Source organism: Equus asinus, chromosome 3, assembly GCF_041296235.1.
Source record: "Equus asinus isolate D_3611 breed Donkey chromosome 3, EquAss-T2T_v2, whole genome shotgun sequence".
NCBI lineage: Eukaryota > Metazoa > Chordata > Mammalia > Perissodactyla > Equidae > Equus > Equus asinus.
In genome coordinates, this window is record NC_091792.1 from 144,341,783 (window position 1) to 144,362,201 (window position 20,419).

The 20,419-nt window shown below is 44.8% G+C and overlaps 1 protein-coding gene across 1 annotated transcript in view; it reads left to right on the plus strand.

The window, feature by feature from the left end:
• Positions 1 to 1,262: 1,262 nt before the first annotated feature.
• ADGRA3 (adhesion G protein-coupled receptor A3) overlaps positions 1,263 to 20,419 on the plus strand; it is a 127,161-nt gene continuing 108,004 nt past the window's right edge. Inside the window, exon 1 of the mRNA XM_014838837.3 lies at positions 1,263 to 1,630. Within this exon, the coding sequence (XP_014694323.2) occupies positions 1,395 to 1,630 (236 nt within the window). The 5' untranslated portion in view covers positions 1,263 to 1,394. The remainder of the gene's footprint in view (positions 1,631 to 20,419) is intronic.

Below are 20,419 nucleotides of genomic sequence, written 5' to 3' on the forward strand. Positions count from 1 at the left end.
GGTGTGGACAGAGCTTGGTTGAGCGGGCTGGGGTATCCACACACATGCAGCAAGTCCCTCTTGTTGATGAATGGAGCTGGCACAGGAAGCAAAGGGGATGGAGGCGTGTGGGCCAAGGGCTGGGCTGTGGCTTTCTCTTCCTTGCCATGTTTCCGGGTGGAACTCCAAGGTATGGGAGAGCTCTGCCTACACGCCTGGCCTTCCGGGTTGTTATTAAGGCATATTTCTTAAGGTACGGGAATAGAATATATTTTATTTGTTAGCTTGACATAGTCCTTGTAAATATTTAAACACAGGGTAGGTGAGTCCTGGTCTTGCAAATGTCGGGGCGGGGCTGGTAGCCTTACACAGAAGAGTAATCCATTCAGCCGGAGTTTCTTGGCTAGTTCGCTCCCGCTCCCTCTTGCTCTAACTGGTTACATCTGAAGTACCTTTGGATGCCAGAGGGAAATTTCTTTCAAACGGCTGAAGGTCCAGCGAGGCCCCGACGCATCCTTTGCAGGGGCTATAGCTGCAGTTGCTGACGGCCAGAAACAACTTTGGAGAGTCCACTACCCTGGAGAGGAACCCGTTCCTAGCTCTGGTGTACTTGGGACCAATGAGCCTACGGTGTGCCAAGAGAGGGCTTGAAATCCCTTCGGGGGAGTGAGGTGGGCAGGCGATCCCTTTCCAGAGAGCTGGTGTGAGGCACTTCCCTCTCCTTCCTTTCTCCCAGGAAATTCACTTGGCCCCTTTCCCTCTCCCCGCGGCCCGGCCCGGGACTCCTCGAGAGGACAGTGCGGCCCCCCAGGAGCGCACGGGGAGGCTTTGTCTGCAGGTCGGTGGCGGAGGGAAGCGTGCGACAGAGCGGCCACCGTGGCTGGAGTTTGGACTAAAACTTTCTTCCACCCTCTCCTGGAGTTACTGCACTCCCGCGGGGGCCCCCAACTCCTGCCCAGAGGCCAGGCCGGGCGGCGCAGGTTGGGCGCGTCCCTCCTTCTCGGAGCCGCGGGCTGGCGGGCGACAGGCAGCGAGGGGAGAGGCGGGGACGCGGGGAGAAGGAGGAGGAGGGGAAGGGGCGGGGGCGGCCGGCGGGGAGGAGCCGCTGCGGGCAGTGGCCGGGGGAGGTGGCTGCGGCGACAGAGAGGAGGAGGAGGAGTAGGAGGCGGCGGCGGTGCTCCCGCCGGGCCGGAGAGCGGCGCTGAGACCCGCGCGGCCGTGACCCCGGCTCCCCGGAGGCCGAGCGCCGCCGCCGCGGACAAAGGAGCATGTTGGCGCCGAGGAGGGCCCGTCCCGCGGCCGCCATGAGGCTCCGGGCGCCTCCGGGCCCGCGCCGCGCCCCCGCCCGCCGGGCCGCCGGGCCGGCCCTCTAGGCCAGCGTGCCGCCGCTCGGCCCGCAGGCCCCGGCCCGCCGCATGGAGCCGCCCGCGCGCCGGTGGGGCCGCGCGCCGCCGCCGCCGCTGCTGCTGCCGCTTGTGCTGCTCGCGCTGCTGGGAGGCGCCGCGGCGCTGCCCCCGGGCTGCAAGCACGACGGGCGGCCCCGAGGGGCCAGCAGGGCGGCGGGCGCCGCCGAGGGTAAGGTGGTGTGCAGCAGCCTGGAGCTCGCGCAGGTCCTGCCCCCGGACACGCTGCCCAACCGCACGGTCACCCTGTGAGTAGCCCTGGCGCGGTCCTCTCCCTCCGGCGCTGTGTCGACGCGCGGCATCTCTCCGCGCCGCTTTGGAGAGGGGCCCGCCAGCCCCAGGCGCCTTTGTGTGAATGAAGCTGCGGGCAGGGGCAGCGCTGCGGGAAGCGAGGTGCCGGGTGGGCTCGGCACGGGCACGTTTCTGGGCAAGGCGAGTGACTCTGCCTCGGAGGCGCCTCCCGGCTCCGCTAGTTTGCAAAGTAAAAGTTTTCGGGTTCCAGGGCGCGCCCCGCGCTGTCCGGGCGTAGCGCGCCGTGCCACGTGAGGATGCAAGTAAACGTGTAGTCGGCAGAGTTAAAGCTCACTCATCCTGTGCTTGGACCTCCAGAAAACTCATTGCTCAATTCTGTGTTCCAGAGAACACAGCGTCAGGCCTCCAGCTTCTGTGCAAATTAATACACATAGATGCTGTTTTGCAGAATACCAAAACAACGCCGGGATTTTGAACGCCCGTGTGTGTGTGATCTCCAAACCCCAGGCTTATTCCCTTGCCTTTTGCTATCTTGGTGTTATTACAGTTAAAGAGCATCTTTTAAAATGGAGTTGCTTTTGAAGGCTGGAATCACATTTGAGATGGAGCCATGCACCTTCCAGCCCCTTTTCCACGCGCGAGAGCTCACATTTAAAAGCTGAGAACTCCGGAATTGAAAACTGAAAGTCTGTTGAGCCTTCGAACTCGAGGGACTTGATTTTCGGGTTGAGTTTCCACCTGGAAGGAAAAGTTTTGGGTCTTGTAACTCAGTTTGTGCTGAGATTCACGGTCCAGTTTTACGAGCGTGGTGCTGCCAGTTCCATCTGAACAGTTGGCCCCAGTGATTTGATTTTATTTTCTGAACGATGAATTGGTTTGGAAAAGTTTCAGTGTTTCTAATGGATGTTTTGTCGAAGTGAAATACGAGTCCCTTGGCTTCATGTTCCCCTATGTTGTTTTGGTTGGTTTCCTAAAAAAGAAACAAGGCTGCCGCTATAAAAACATGAAGGCAGGGGAGCAGCGTGACCCATGAAGAAACTTAAAATACGGCTTTTAATTTAACCTAAAATAAGCAGGAAATACGCTAAGAGAAGTATAAATCTCCTAGGAACACCTTAGTCTATTCTTCATTTCCATTTGTTTGAAAGGAGAGGTTTAACACAGGAAAATTGTGTGTTTCTGTTTATGGAGGTGTGAAAACAGGTAAAATAGTTTTTGTTTTTGTTTGACTCTTTGAGGAACGCTAGACCATTTGGTAGTGGCAGCAGCTGTATTTATTTATGTATTTCTTAGCCAGATTCTTTGAAGTGGAAATTTTGGGTATAGGCCCTTAATTATAGTCTTGGTCAAGTGGAGAAAACCCCTGTGTGGGAGATGGCCCTTGTTTCTCAGCAGAAATTAGTCATTGTACGTTTGTGTTCTGGCTCACTGGTGCTTAAGTTGAGTCAAGTTTACGTGGAGTTTTTCTGAAATGTCAACAGTTCTGGCTGGATTGAATCAATTACTTAGAAATTGTTGATTTTGTTTGGTAGGAAAAAAATAGGTGATATTGTGGAAAGTCACTTTTCAGCATGTTATCAAATGATTTTGCTGAATTTTTCATGAGCTGATTACAATATAAGTGCCTTTGAAATGTCATTTAAATCTAACTTTTTTGCACCTGAAAGCTTTTTAGAAGAAAATGAAATTAATAAAATTTATTTACTCATGGAGAGAAATTATAATTTATCTGATGCTCTGGATGAAGTTGGTTCAGGGTACACTGGACTTGGTAGAGGGTCTTCTGGGCCAGTTCCCTCATTTTCCTGGGGAATGAATCAGAGGGCATGTGGAGAAGCGACTTACCTATGTTCCCATAGTGAGTTAGCGGCCAGGTCTGTGTCCTGGTTTCCTGCCCTGTGGTTCAGATGCTTTCTCATCTTTCCTCCTTGCCTTCATCTTTCTTAGTTCAACACAGGTTTGTTGAGTGGTTCCTAGGTAACAGGCAGCATGTTGGGATTTGGACTGGGTGTCAGTTTCCTAGGGCTGCGGCAAATTACGACAAATTTGGTGGTTTAAAACAAGACATTTCCTCTCCCAGTTCTGGAGGGCAGAAGTCCACAATCAAGGTGGCTGCAGGGCCAGCTCCCTCTGAAGGCTCTAAGGGAGACTCCTTGCTGCTTTCACTCCCGACGTTCCTTGGGTTGTGGCAGCCCCAGTCCAGTCGCTGCCTCTGTCTTCACATGGCCTACTTCCCCATGTGTCTCTGGGTCTCAGATACTCTCCTTTCTTTATAAGAACACCAGTCATTGAATTTAGGGTCGACCCTAAGTCCAGGACGATCTCATCTAAAGATCTGTAACTTAATTACATCTGCAGAGACCTATTTCCAAATAAGGTCACTTTCAGAGGTACCAGGAGTTAGGACATGGACATATCTTTTTGGGGGACACTATTCAAGTCCCGACAGAATATAAATAAAAACATAGCCTTTCTTTGTCAGGAACTTACAGGTATTTGGGGAGAAAGATTCATGAATAAGTCCCAGAACAGTAAGGTGACCGCTCTAATATCAGGGTGTGTGTAGAAAAGGAAGCAGAAGAGGGCACAGTTAGTGAGTTCAGGGATCTGAGGATCCTGAGCCAATTCAAGAAGGATGAGAAAGATAATTGAAGGAAAGGGCCAGGGGCGGAAATGAGAGGATAGAAGGTGGGGGATTCCACTGTGCCCACTGGCTTGGAGTGGGTGATGTTGCTGAGATGAATGTCAAGGGCAGGTGTCCACTGCTCAGAATGGTCAGAGGGCAGGCTCTTTGCTTTGAGTTTTAATTCCTTAGTTGTGCCCAAGCGTTTTCAGCCAAGTTGTGATGTGACTGTGGCATGGAAAATTGACGGGGTTGAGAAGATGGCAAGGATAAGATAGAACTTTCTTTTGTTAATAATGAAACATTAGGCTGTTTCTACTAAGTGGATTAACTGGCTTCAACATAGCCTAAAGCTCAAACCCTTCAACTGTTTTAGAGAACAGCACTCATTTCCGTAGTCCTGTTTACGGAGAGGTCTAGCGGAAATCCTTGGCTTGACCACACTTGCTCCCTGTATCTCCTGTAGCCTTTTGTATTAAAAGATTAAATTGCATTTATTATTTTTACAGACACAGTGAATAAAAATTTAACTGCATTTAATGTTTTGGTTGGAAGTATGAATTATTTATTATATTCCTGTGTTTTATATGAAGCACTGATCAATATTTTGTTTAAAAAATTCTGAGGACTTCACTGATAAAAGCTTTACAAATTTAGCCCTGCTTTTCCAAATGTTAGTGTCTTCCTCATGATGCTACGTGGTGATTCTAGACAAAGTTTTTTTTCTCTTTTTAAATTGATTTATGATTTGTCAAGTAACTTAGGAACAAAGTCCAGATTTTTCTCAGACTGTTTAACAGACCAAAATAATGCATGACTTTTGGTTTTTGCTTTATAAAATGTTTCTTTGCCATCAAAGAACTGATACTTGGACATCACCGATGTGCGCAGCTCAGTGCCAGGTACGCAAAAAGGAATGCTTGGATTATTCAGGAACTTAAACCTAGTTGGGGAGAAAGAATGTGCACAGAAGAAGCAGACATTTAGGGAACAATTAGAGAATGTCTGTAATTAAGTGATAATCTTGCACTGTTGACTGTTTAAATGCTTTAGGAAGTCTGAAAAGGGAGAGATCAGTGGGGCTGAGGAATCATTGGAAGATTTTTTCATTTTCCTGGAGAAGTTAGGACTTGAGCATGGCCTGAGGCAAGGGAAAGATTGCACTGCGTGATGGGGAAGAGGCCATCTGAGTTTTGGTGAGGGATGGTGAGTGGCCCTACTGAAGAGGAAAGATGCTTTCTGGAACCATTGGTCTACACATGGTATTTAAAACACAAGGCTGGTGGAGGTCAGCTAGGGGAGAGTGTATGGATGAGAGGAGGAGGTGGTGGCTGAGGCAGAAGCTCCGTGGGAGCAGTGGAGGAGCCTGAGGAGCAGCAGCTGGGGAGATGGGGGGGGGGGGGGCAACAGAAGAGTATCTGATCATAGAAGCCAAGAGAAGTTAAGGTTTGAAGACAGGAATGGGCACCCCAGTTGAGAAGTCCTGAGAAATCTAGAACAGGAAGACCAAGGAGCTGACCACTGGATTTGACAGCCTGGCTCTTCGGTGCCCTCCATGAGCAGTATCTGTGGACCGGAGGTTGGGGTGGCTTGAAGGGAGAGCTGGGTGAAGATGGCAGTAACAGCACCTAGATGAGGAAGGAGTCTAGTGTGAAGGAAGGCTTCTTAGGAAAGAAAGAGAATGTTAGAGCATGTCTGAATACGGCTGGGAATAATTCAGAAGAGGGAAATGGATGATGGAGGTGAGATGGGATGGGAGCTGGAGCACAGGTGGGGCGTTTACCTTTTGATGGCAGCAGGGAAGTTTCATCCCCACATAGTGATGGGCGGGAAGGTGGTGAGCCTGGGCATAAAGGCAGGCAGGAGGGCAGTGGGAGTAAAGGTGGGGGGAAGGAGTTCCTGCCCCATGGCTTCTGTTTCCTAAGACACAGAGGCGGATGAGGGAGGAAGGGGTGAGTGGAAGGGGTGAGCAGACGATGTGAAGAGGAAGGCAGAGGAGGAGTGAGGTGGGCCTCTTGGAAAGTGGGAAAATGAACGTACTGGGATAATAGAAACATCAACAGTGTGGAGTTGTGTCTGTTTTTGCCTGTGATCAAATTTTAAGGGGGATGGTTAGCACAGTTGTTTCTCTCCAGTTTCGTCAACAGCCTGGAGATGTGAATTGTTGGAATTAGCCTGGCTGCTGCTTTGCCAGGCAAGTGCAACAGAGGGAGTGTTAGCAAGGTGATTTTAAGGAATAGACCAGCAAGCTGCTGTGGCTTGAATTCCTGTGGGTCAAGAGTCAGGTTTTTGTCTTTAAATTCAAGGTCTCACATACCTCTCTAGCCTTATTTCCCAATGCTCAACCCAAATTAGTTTTTCTTTCCATGCACGTTGAATGAGTTACTGTTATGTGGTAGGGACAGTGCTGAGTGCTAGGAGTTTAGGGACAAAATAAGAAGACATGATTCTTTCATCCAAAGAGTAGTCTTACACACAGATTCTCTGCTTAATCAAAGGGGTGCCGCCTCTCATGGTCAGGTTGGCAGTGTTACTCGGAAATATTGCAGAATTTGGGGCACACTTAGGCATTTGGTCCATGAATGCAAGTCTTAAGTTTTTCCAATGTGATGAGAAAGTCTCGCCTGACCCGGTCTCTGAATCCTGTTGTTTCTTGCCTGCCTGGAGTCCTGCAGCATCAGGAAGATAAGAGAAGTTGGTGGGTTTGGCAATATACCAGAAATCAAAATAGCAGAAACAAATACAGGCAGGAGTGTTTGGGCACCCTTCCTCCAACCCACTTACAGCTTCTCTTCCCAGGGGCCTGTAAAGATGGTTTAAAAACAGAAGTATCAGCTGTTAGAAGTAACTCAGAAAAGACACACGGCAAAATTTCTTATAAGGGTATTTAATGACTTTGTTTTATCCAGTGGCTTCTCTGAAAGTAGTTTTCTCTATTGGCTATATTCCTATGGAGGAATTGTTAAGTCCAGAGAATATAACTAGTTTACTTTGTGTCAACATTTTTCTCATAAACAGACAAGAATTAGGATATAGAGTTCTTTAAGTTTTTGTAGTTTTATTTATTTATTTATTTTTATTTATTTGTAGTTAGTTTATTAACTCAGTTTTTTTTTTTTAAGATTTTATTTTTTTCCTTTTTCTCCCCAAGGCCCCCGGTACATAGTTGTATATTCTCAGTTGTGGGTCCTTCTAGTTGTGGCATGTGGGACGCTGCTGCAGTGTGGTTTGATGAGCAGTGCCATGTCCGCGCCCAGGATTCGAACCAACGAAACACTGGGCCGCCTGCAGCGGAGTGCGCGAACTCAACCACTCGGCCACGGGGCCAGCCCCATTAACTCAGTTTTTTTAAATTTCTTTTTTGAGAAAGATTAGCCCTGAACTAACATCTGCCGCCAATCCTCCTCCTTTTTGCCGAGGAAGACTGGCCCTGAGCTAACATCCGTGCCCATCTTCCTCTGCTTTATATGTCGGACGCCTACCACAGCATGGCTTGCCAAGCGGTGCCATGTCCACACCCAGGATCCAAACCGACAAACCCCAGGCCACCGAAGCAGAATGTGCACACTTAACCGCTGCACCACCGGGCTGGCCCCTCAGTTTTTTTTTTAAAGATTGGCCCTGAGCTAACATATGTTGCCAATCTTATTTTTTTTTGTTCTTCTTCCCAAAGCCCCCCAGTACATAGTTGTACATTCTAGTTGTAGGTCCTTCTGCTTCTGCTATGTGGGATGCCACCTCAGCATGGCTTGATGAACCGTGCTAGGTCCGAGCCCAGGATTCGAACCCATGAAAACCCTGGGCCACCGAAGTGGAGTGCGCAAACTTAACCACTCTGCCATGGGGCCGGCCCCTGTTAACTCAGTTTTTGCAAAGATTACGAAGCTGTAGATGCACACTTGCTCGATGAATTTTTAATTGTTGCCTGACTAAATTTAATGAAATTTTAAGGCTTTTTGTATGGTTTAGCTTGCGTTTATGTTCAAATGCAGACAATTTTAGTTTGAAGAGTGAGTTTAAAAAGCAATATATCTTCCAAGCTCAGTTTTTTTTTTTTCCCCTTCACCACTAAACTTTTCAGAAATTTTGCCTGTCTGATCAAGGAGTCTCCTACGGTCGGAGTGGGGTGGGACGGGGAGGTAGAGTAGGCGACTCCCAGAAGGCACGTATCTGTCTTGGCCGCTTTTGGTACCATGCTGAGCACATTGCAGATGCTGGGTTTTTCATCTTTTCACCCAGGGAAGCATTTCTTGTCCTCAGATCCCTTCTGTTCAGGCCCTGAAGGGAACGAATGGAAGGTTTAAGGGATTGGTATAAAACTAATCCAGGACTACCCCCATTACCTCCCAACACCCTGGTCGCCTTTTTCCTCTTTGTCTGAAGCTGCGGGCCCAGGTTTGAATCTGCCTTCCCACAGAGAGCAGGGTCTGTGCGAAGACCAGAATGTGCTTTTGAGATCTGCGTTTCTCTAGCAGCATTCTTGATGACTCGTGTCCTAGCTGTTTAACCTGCCTGCTTTTGCGGTCGTTCAGCGATAGTTATTCATTGCCTGCTCTGCTTGGAGACACAGGTGGCCTTGCGTGACTTCTCATCTCTGGGTATGACTTTTTTAGGGGGAGGGTGCCTATTAGACCAGTTTTACCCTAGTCTCCTAGGCTGGTATCCCTTTCTGGAACTCCGCCTCCTGCCTTCTAGCTACACGGTATCTGTCACACCTCTCCTTGGTTAGACTCCACCATCGGGCTCTTTTTGATTTAACCAGCAACTTCCTCTATTGCTGCCCTCTGGTAAGACAACAGGAGATAGCAGGAGGGTAACTGGTGGAGTTTTAGAAATTATTATAGGCACTGGGATTTCCAAAGGGAAATTTGCAAGACTGAATTAGGAACAACTTTGCTAAAGGGACGATAGACCTTTTCAGTCATGACCATCTGCTGGGCACAAAACCTTTCCCCAACCTAGTATGTCTCTGATCTCCTGTAGCACATAATCACTTCCATTCTTTTTCTTTTCTTTTTCTTTGTTGGTGAGGAAGAGTAGCCCTGAGCTAACATGTCTTGCTAATCTTCCTCTTTTTGCTTGAGGAAGATTGTCCCTGGGCTAACATCTGTGCTGGTCTTCCTCTATTTTGTATATGGGATGCCGCCACAACATGGCTTGATGAGCAGTGTGTAGGTCTGTGCCCAGGATCTGAACTGGAGAACCCCGGGGTGCCAAAGCAGAGCACACGAACTTAACCACTATGCAAAAAGCCAGCCTCCACTTCCATTCTTTATGGCAATTCTTTCCAAGAATTTTCATAGCATGACGTACATGGATAATGATGACGTTTATTTGGCATACTCAAGTGAAATGGTGAAGGATGCTCTAGGCCACAGTCCAGGCCCTGCATCCCAGCCCGAGGGGTGGAGGGGAGTGGTTATCTCCACCTTCCTGTAACCTGCTTGGTGAGTTTGCTGTCGATGTTTTCCACCTTGCATTGAATTAAAAGTTCAGATGCCCAGGCCACAGACCTCATGCTCTGATTTAAGGATGGGGCCTGGACGTTGGTATTTTTCAGAGCTCTACGATGATTCTGATGTCACCTGGGTTGAGAAGCTGTTGTCTAGTAGCCCACCAACCTGAAGCGTTAACCGTCATCACCAGCTGTCATTGGCTGCAACAAAAGAAGGTAGAAGACAGAGCAGAGGAACAAATTGAGGGCAGCTGCCTCACAGGGAGGGAGGGACTGTTCGACGTGGAGTAAAGACGGATGAAAATCAAGAGACATTTTTAGGACAGATAACTGAGCTTTAGCATAGGACCTTATCGGTAGGAGACAAGAAAAATGATTTGTAAAGTGGAGAGTGAGGTGCTAAAGGTGTCTTTGTCATTGTCATGGAGTTAAGGACAGTAAGCTTTTAAATATGTGTTGTGATGCTAAATGAATGAACTGAGAGTGTCTAGTAGCAGCAAGCATTCACCCAAACCTGGACAAATTTGAGGGCCCAATGCTCGGGTGCAGCAGGCACCCGAACACGATGACCCCTGCCCTGGTGTGCCTTAAGTCCTTTATTTTAGTTTTAAAATAGAGACTTATTTCCATTTTTTTAAAAAGATTTTGTTTTTCCTTTTTCTCCCCAAAGCCCCCTGGTACATAGTTGTATATTTTTTAGTTGTGGGTCCTTCTAGTTGTGGCGTGTGGGACGCCGCCTCAGCATGGCCTGATGAGTGGTGCCATGTCCGTGCCCAGGATCCGAACCCCCTGAAACCCTGGGCCACTGAACTTAATGCCCGGCACGGGCCGGCCCCGAGACTTTGTTCCTTTTGGTGGTCCCTTATTAGTATAAAATAATAGAAGAGTATAGAGAAACTGTGAGAGGCCCAATTTCCTAGGCATGTACTTGCTTTGGGAATTTTTTGTTTTGGTCTTCTGATAAGTAAAAACAGAAAAACCTTGTTTTAATTTGCGTTCTGATTATAAGTGGAGTTTAATATATTTGACATGTCTAAAAGGGGTCATTTTGTATTTGGCCACCTTCTCTGTGCATTTTTATTTTCTAATAGTTTTTCCAGTTGACCCTCTTGAGACTTTTAGACACAACTCATCATCTGATAATATATTTCTTTCATTATTTTCTTGCTGCTTTGGCTGGGACTAAAAAGGCAGGACTGAGCATCCTTGTCATAGTCTTGACTTTTGATTGACAGGTGTGTTGGGCCAACCACAAGCAGAGATTTCCTTTGTCAGGGTGCATAACTTGGTTGCTAGGCTGTGAGCCTGAATCAACTCATATTTCTGGCATTTGCTGCTTGCTTTTAGCTCTTTATCAGTTCACATGACTGACAGTCTTGGTTCTTAGTTTAAGTAAAATAAGAAACATCCATCTGTTGCCTTTTTTCCCTCCCATATTTTGCCTTCCTAATTTTAAATTACATAATCTTTAAATTGCGCGTAATTTGAGATCTTTTGTTCCTGAGTAATCACCATTTGTGGGGGCAGGTCTGTTGAATTATATATTCCTTACAAAGAAGGCTCAATTGTCCATCACCTTTACAATCTACTTTTTAGAATTTTTATTCAACCCTTTTAGACAACAGTCATGAACATGAAGGAAATATTTCAGCAGGATTGCTAGCTCTCCTTGTGAAAGTGCTCACCCCGCCTGCTCGGGAATTGTGCTTGCGGCCAGGATGTCTCCCTAGAAGAGGAACAAGCATGCCCCCTACTGAGGCTGGGCAGAAGGAGGGGATGCTTGGGGTAATCTCAGCGCCCTAAATCAGCTCCCCAACCTCCCTCTCTCCCATCCTCCTCAACACAGGACATAATGCACTGTATGTGATTGTGCAGTTGTGAATTAAATTTACTCCCTGTGTGAAGACATTTCTGAATTAGAATATATAGTTCCAAATGTGTGACCTGGCCCCATCGAGAATGTCAGTTCCATTGAGGTCAGAGACTCTGTTTTGCTCCCTCCTGTGACTGTAGCTCCTGGAATAGTGATAGGCATGTAACAGGCGCTTCTGTGATGGCCTCATATTGGGGCCGGATAGAAGGCAGGTTGTAAATGGTATTGGGGATGACACTTCAGTCTAAACTGTCCTTAGATTTAATTGAAGGAAGCTTAGAGCAGCCTTCAAGGTGCAACTGTAATACATTTTCTTTAATGCAGTTGTTAAACTTTTCTTTCTTTAAGCCTACTTGAATCTAAGTCTAATTAAATTGATTCATTTCCCATCAAGATAAGACTTAAAAGCATTCTTTGTTTTATTGTGCAATTCTTCCCACCTCTTCTTATGAAAGAGGCAAAGAGAAATTGACGAGTGGTGTTTTCACTCGAGGACCCTATTTAAGACAGATGTGCTTTCTATTAGATTAATCTTCTTCTTTTTTTTATAAACCTGCCTTTTTGTTTGTTTGTTTTAAACAAGACCAAGCATAAACTCTCTCGTTATGGCCAAGACTCGATTAGAATTCTACAGTCTTTCGGATACCATGGAACTTGCAGTACATCTTGGCAATGCTGGGGGACCCTTCCATTCCTTGTGACCATGCCCTGCCTTGTGTTTGCTTGTGTTTCCTCAGCTGTCATACTATTTGAAATTATTTATTTACAGCCCTTGCTCTCATACCAGATTGTGAACTCTTGGCGCTCATACTTACCTCTCTATCCTCAGTGTCTAGCACAGAAGCACTCAGAAAATTTTGTATAAAGAAATTCCATTTCCCTCACAATTTTTTTTCTCAAGTAGGACTTGGGGAAGAATCTTGCGTTATTCTTAACTTGGGATGAACCTATCATGGATAAGCTTGAGGCTCTTCAAAGCAGAAGACCCAGCTTACAAGGTCGAGGTTTAAACTCCCACTCTTCATTGGATAGTTAAAAATGCCCCACCCACCTCCTTTTCTTGATCCAGTTCCCTCCTACCTCTTGAGAAACCATCACTTATCTTTCCTATGTTTTAATCTTTTTCCCCGTTTATGATGTTTCTCCTCAGCATACGTAGCCATGTCCTTTTTCCTCTGTTAAAACAAAAACAAACCCCCTCCCCCACCAATACCCCCTTGTAGTACCATGTGGGATTAGTTACTCCCCTTCCTTCACGGTTAAGCTTCTTGCAAAATAGCTGGAATCCATTGTCTTCCTTCCCTCTTGTTTCCACATCTTTCCATTGCTGTCTAGTTTCTGCACTGTGCCCTTCCTGAAATCTGCCTAGGTTCACCGCTACATGTGTCGTTGTCTTCTGGTCCTTCAGCTTGATAGTCACCCCATCTGTTATCACGCTCACTTAATTGTTGGATGTCAGCAATTTCAAGGTTTGGACTCAGAAGCTCTTAGGAGGAAATGGCTAGCTTGGCCGCATGGTTTCCCTGCCGAGATAGACCCAGAAAGGGCAGTACCTCCTAGGGGATGGCAGGCTTTTTGAGGTAAGGCTCTTGGGAATGGGTGTCATCTAGTCTGAACCTGCGAGATTATCTTGTCTACTTGAGAATATTGTGTACTAAAAGAACCCTAGTTAACTATTCTACTCTTGACTTGATTTTTCAGGGCTCCTTGCTGGGGGGGGGAAAAAAAACCAAAACGTATTTGAATTTGTCCCTCAGAGATAAAGTTGAAAAACTTGTCTGTCAGCTTAGCTAGAAGTTAACAACCACAGACTGGGACCATGATGTGAGGACTTTGTCAGACTTTCCCTTTTTTAAACTTTGTAATGTTCTCAGGTTCCTTTGTAGTGTTTCCATCCTTTCCCATTTTAGTGATTGTAAAACCTTTTAAATTGCCAGTGTCCTCTTGTCACTGTGTGCGGCAAAGATAAGAGGGGGAATTATGGAGACCTTCTACATTAATAAGTCTTAGTACGTCGAGTGAGAGTAGGTGGTGGCAGCTTTTAATTTAAATTTTTTTTAAAAGATTAGCCCTGAGCTCACTACTGCCAATCCTCCTCTTTTTGCTGAGGAAGACTGGCCCTGAGCTAACATCCATGCCCATCTTCCTCTACTTTATATGTGGGACACCTGTCACAGCATGGCTTGCCACTCGGTGCCATGTCTGCACCGGGGATCCAAACCGGTGGACCCTGGGCCGCCGAAGCAGAACGTGTGCACTTAACTGCTGCACCACCGGGCCGGCCCCAGCTTTTAAGATTTTATTTTTCCTTCTTCTCCCCAAAGGCCCCTGGTGTGTTGTTGTATATTTTTAGTTGTGGGTCCTTTTGGTTGCGGCATGTGGGACGCCGCATCAGCTTGGCTTGATGAGTAGTGCTAGGTCTGCGCCCAGGATTTGAACCAGGGAAACCCTGGGCCGCCGAAGCGGAGCTGGCAAACCTAACCACTCAGCGACAGGGCTGGCCCTGACGGCAGCTTTTAAATGGAAAGGAAGGTGTAGAGAGCCCTAGGACCTGCCGTCAGTGAATAACAGCTCCCTTTGTGCCTGGAAAAGTATTTCTGGAAGGTGAACAGAACGTAGCTCATTAAGATTCTCTCTTGCTCTTTTTTAATTTCTTTGATGTTCTGCTAGTCTGCGAAACTATGTAAGCCTTCGTGGCTGTATTTTATTCCGAATCTGAGTTTATTTCATCGATGCCTTTATTTTTCTGTTGGCATGTTGCAGGATAGGAAAGTCAATCCAAAGATCTCCATCTTCTCCTTCTCATTTTCTCTTGCAAGAGAATGGGATTCAGAAGACGCTTCTTAGCCTTCTGATGAAGTTAATTTGATAGACCAGCTGCTTCTTGGTTTGAAGTAAACCTTCAAGGGTCCGTGATTGAATTACATGGTTGAAAACTGTTTCTTTCTGATGCTAGTTTGACTTTCCCCTAAAACCAGTTTAGTAATTACATACCTGGAAAAACCATGACTAGAGAAAGTTCAGGTGTCTACAGAGGTCTTTGGCCTTCAGAACTAGCTTTATATATAAGCACTCTTAACTGATTTAAAAGTTCTAATGACAGCCAACATTCAGATATTTATCGTGTGCTAGGTACTGTGCCAAGTACTTCACATAGGACATCTCAATCATTAAAACAACTTTGTGAGGGTGGTGTTGTCCCCATCTTACAGGTTTGTCAACTAAGCATGGACAGGAAGTTGATCCTCTCGAGTTACACTTGAGACTTCTGGCCCAGGACTGTGACCTCTAGGCCTGTAATTCTCAGGATTGTTACGTCCATAAAAGTCACACACAATCTAAATGCCCACTTTGGCAGTGTAGGGTTGGGGGTAAATCTTTGTGAAACAAAAGATACAGGAGATTTGTTTACTTTGAACCATTTCCTTAGAGGTGGCTGACTGATGGGAAAACAGTAACTGAGAGCTCTCACCTAGTACGGATTATGACGGGTAACTAACCATTGAAGGAAAGAATTTTGACATCCCGTTCTCCTATGATCAAGTGGTTGTGGGAATGACCCGGGGTAGTCTTACGTAGGACTGCAGTGTTGTATTATCAGTTATTAAGTAATCAGTCCTTTTCTTATCTGCGCTAGTGAGATGGAAAATTTTATCCTGGAGTAATAGATGACCCTATCTCAAACTTGGCTGCCATGTTAAGATGAAGGACATAACAACATCATAGGGAGGGTAGTTGCATTTTTCGTAGGTCTCCATCTGAAGTGAAAAGAATTTATAACCCTCTAAGTTACTTTTTAGGGAGGGTTTACATCTGCATGTTAAAACTGTGCTGGGTAAGCAGGGATCGGAATTCCTGTCCCTTCTTTGATAAAGGCGACCAGAAAGGAGGATACAGAGCAAACAGCAATGAGACGGAGTGTATCCGGGGCCTCGTGTTGGCTTTGCCGCCAAGTAGAATTGTGACCCTTAGCAAATTATAATTTTTCTGGCCCTCACTTTCCTGGATAGTAAAATGAGGTTTTGAACTAGATTATCCTTAAGTCTCTTAAGCTGCTAAAATTCTATGATTTTATATATCCCATCAAACCAAACCAAACCTGACAGGATTACTGAGATATTTTTAATAATCTGCAGACTTTGCATGCACATTTAATGGAGCTCAATTGTTTGACTAGGACTGATTCATGGCATTATAATAGTAAGTGCGTGCCGGGGCTGTTTTCTTGGGGGGCAGGTGTTGGATTGTTTAGTTCTTAGCCTCTGGCCTGCATGGTTCCTGAGCTTTGCCTGCCATTTCTTACCACTCTTAGCACTGATTGCCTGTCACTTACGGCTGAGACCTGCCCTCGTTCCTTAAGGCTAATCCCAGCATTGGGACCTTGTGCTCACATTCTGTTAACTGGCTTTTTTTTTTGTCCGAGTTCCTGTCTTTAAGATGTGAACACTTCACAAGCTCTCTTAGCGCTGAACTTTGGTTGTCTCTTTGCATATCCCTATTCCTTCCTCTGTCACAGGAATATAGATTTTTAAACCTCAACAAGGTTTTAAAGCTCAGCGAGTTGACCAGTGTGCTCGTCTGAATTTCTGAGTACCAAAGGAATGTACAGGGTGTCTGTAGTTCGGAACGTAGACTTTTTTTTTTTTAGCATAGTGAAGATGCCCTTCATGACTTCGTACACACACACCTCCCCGCCCCCTTTTCCTTTTATTTCCAGACTTTATACACACAGACACGTGTATTTTTTCCTTTTATTTTCAGACTTTATGGACATCCTGCAGATTCTGTATCACACGATTATTTTTCTTGCCTACATGCTCCCCCACCCTTTATAGCTTTGCCTGTATTACCACATATTTAGGATGAATCCTTCGATGTCAGTGTTCTGGCGGATTCTCTTTCACAGAGGTTCCTTGTTGACCCTCTGCACTTAGCTCAGTCCCTCTAAGTGGACAGGCCAGTTTCTGGTCATGATCCCTCCACCAGTTTTAAAAGGACATTTGGGCTCGAGGTTGCCTATGGTGTAGCTTCTGTATTAGAATCAACATGGCGAGCAGATTTCTTGAATGTCTGCACCGGTGAGTTGCGAGTAACCATCAGGAGTGTTGTGAAAGCCTCGCAGGAAAGTGCTGGGACTAGCTCATGATCTGCAGCTGACTGGGGACAGGGGGACGGGGTGGGTGAGTGGCACATGTGCCACTGTTTGCCAATGGCCCTGGAAGCCAAAACTCTAAGGACTAGATTGCTTCTTTGGTTTTATAATGTTCGGATCATGTGGCTTTCTGTACATATCAGAGCTCTTCACTATTTGAGACAGTTTCAACAGCTACTTTAAAGGAGTGGCTCAACCATCTAAACTTACAGAAGGTCTCAAGAGATTTCTTACCCATAGAATTATTTAGATTCTGTACTTGGTAGTAAGCTCTACCCTTGTCAAAAATACTGATTTCTCTCCTCAGTCATACTTTCCAAAGTGTGCTCTCCAAGTATCTTAATAGAGAATGGTTCCCAGCATTGGACCAGCTGCCTAAGGATTGTTGGGAGATTATATTGGGGAAAAATTCTGGCTCCTACATATTAAGAACGCCTACAAATTAGTCAGAAAAGACAGATGATACATTGGAAATACGGGCCAGTAATGAGAGGTAATGTTTGCAGAGTGTGCCAGATCCTGTCCTAAGAGTTTTAAGTGTTGTCTTAATTAATTCTCACAGTTCCCGAATGAGGTCCTCATTATTATGATCCCTCTTTTGTGCCCGAGGAAGTGAGGCATAGAAGCTTATTAATTTCCCTGATGTCACCCAGGCAGCGAGTGATGGAACCAGGATCTGAGCTAGGTTATTTGACTCCAGAGCTCATACTTACATAAAAGCAGTGTGTTATAATGGTCAAAGGACATTTCCAGACCTTCACAGGAAGGGAACACAAATTCAAGGTGAGAAATGCAAATTAAAATTATGAGGTACCACTTTGCACTAACCAGATTCGAGTGTGACTTTGGCAAGTATACGTCATAGGTGCTGTGCATACTAACATTATAGGGTACATAATATCTTTTTTAATAATGTTTAGCAGCCTTTGATATTATTGCTTAAATTGATTATATTATTGGTGTTTGCAAAATGATGATACTCTAATTTAATCATTCCTTATTCACTTTTTAGCTTGAATACTTCTAGAAATTTCCCCCTGATCAATTACTTGGTTTCCTTGGGGTCACTTTGTCCAGGGAGAACAAGATTAGTCTATCCATTTTCAGAATTAATGAGTTGGTTCCTTTTCTATATGGTTTTACCTTTGACTCACATAAAAACATTATCTACTTAAAAAATAAGTAGGAACAGTCCTTTAAATTGAAATGAAACAAACACCTACACAGAGATTTATTTAGAATTTAGTATTTTGACTGTTAACTAATTGTTTAGTGTTCTAACAAAACTAAAAAAAAAACGTTTTAAACTTCACGCAGTTTATTTTCAGTAAATTTAGTAGTTTTGTTTAGGGTAATGTTTGTAGTCATTTTCTTTATTGTAGGATATAGCATATGTTATTCAAGAGGTTCTCAAACTTGGAAGCACATCAGAATCCTCTGAAGGGCTTGTTAAAACAGACTGCTCACCCTCTCCCAGAGTCTTAACTCAGTAGATCTGGGGTGTTGCCTGAAAATTGGCATTTCTAATTCCTAGGCGATATGGATACTACTGGTCCCAGGACCCCATTTGGAAATGCACTGAATTATACAAATGATGTTAGGAATGAAGAGAATGTATGCAATTATATAATCAAAGTGCTTGAGTGAAAACACTAATGCTAGAATTGAAACTATCAATATGAACTCATGCTTTAAAAATATATGCAATGGAATATTATTCAGCCAGAAAGAAGAATGAAATTCTGGCACATATTACAACATGGATGAATCTTGAAGACAGTATGCCAGGTGCAATAAGCCAGACTCCAAAGAACACATATTGTATGATTCTGCTGATATGAGATGCCTAGATAGGTCCATTTATAGAGACAGAAAGTAGAATGAAGGTTACCAGGGGCTGGGAAGGGGGGAAATGGGAACTTATTATTTAACTGGTACAGAATTTCTGTCTGGAAGGATGCAAAAGTTCCGGAAATGGATAGTGGTGATGGCTGCACAACATTGTGAGTGTATTTAATGCTGCTGAATTGTAGACTTAAAAATGGTTAAAATGGTAAATTTTATGTTACATATTTTTTGCCACAATAAAAAAATACATATTATCACCCACTTTCCAATGCATTCTTTCTAGTTTTGTTCACTGAAAATTTCCTTAGAAGTGGTGTCATCTATTTGTGTTGGGTTACCCCTAGTGCCTAGATCGTGGCCTTTAACACTGTTTCCTTTGGATAGAAACCAAAACTCCCTAGAGAAATAAACAAAATTCAGGGAAGATACAGAGTGAAACTGGAAAATCTTAGTGACTTTTAAAAAAAAAAACTAAGGAAGCTTTTAAAGACCAGTGGGGTTATTGAGATCAGCTGGAAGGGACTCCCAAAGTTGTGACATCAGAAGTTGTGTGGTGGATCAAAACACATGGAAACAGTAATGACACTCAAGTTGAAAAAGTACTTATTTGTCACCATTTGAGGTCATTGTTAAAATGACTCCTGGGGCCGGCCCTGTGGCCCAGTGATTAAGTTTGCTGCTTGGTGGCCCAGGGTTTCACTGGTTCAGATCCTGGGCGTGGACGTGGCACCGCTCATCAGGCCACGCTGAGGCAGTGTCCCATATGCCACAACTAGAAGGACCCATAACTAAAATATACAACTGTGTACTGGGAGGCTTTGAGGAGAAGAGGAGAAAAAAAAATTGTTAGCTCAGGTGCCAATCTTTAAAAAATAAAAGACTCCTTACTTTGAAAATTGATAAATAAAGGAAAAGCATTAGATATTTTGCCTTCCTAGTAGGGACTGTATTTTATAGTGACCAAATAGTCCTAATTATGATGAAAAGCTCTGATTTACTGCAGAATGCTGCTGCTGAATGTGGAAGGCATGATAGAATCAGAAAAACATTGACTCGCAAACTCTTGTGAAATTATTTATTCAAGTAGAGATTAAAACCATGAGATGAATGGTAGGGTAACTGGTCATTAGATGAGTGTGAAAATATTAAAATAAATTGCTTACTTATTGATAGAGGAAATCACGACCCTACAGTGCAGAGACCAGACTGTCCTAATACAGTGATGAGTCTTGCCATCACTAAGGATGGGCCACTTGATGTGCCTTCCGCCATGATTGCAACCTCAAGTATACAGCATCTCCTGTGCTGTTTTCTGCTTAACTGAAATCCATCTTTAGGCCAGGGGTCCTTATCAAGGCATCTAAGGTCTAAGGGTTCTGTGGTTAGAATATAGAGGTCCATGGACTTAGGAGAATAAAAATCTGTCATTTAACCTCTAATTGAAGTTCAGCAGTTCCTTCAATTTACAGATGTTGACAACGCTACTGTAAAAATAGCAGCACCTATGACTTTATTATCAGTAGAAATCAGATCTTTTTGTGTGACGTCCCATTTTTAGATGATTGAAATATTTATGCTCACTACTATTTCAAAATTAGTCATTATGAGATCTACTGCCAGACTTGTTAATATGGTAATAAGGAAACAGATCTATAATTACATCAAATTTTGAAAATACTTTGATTACATATTTTATTTTATACATTATAAAAGGTTATTCTCAGAAGAGGTCTTTATATTTCACCAGAATGCCATAGTAGTCTGGGGTGCAAAAAGGTTGGGAACCCTCATTTTGGTTCTGATGCCAGTCTGTAGGAAGTGGGGTGGGGGGTGG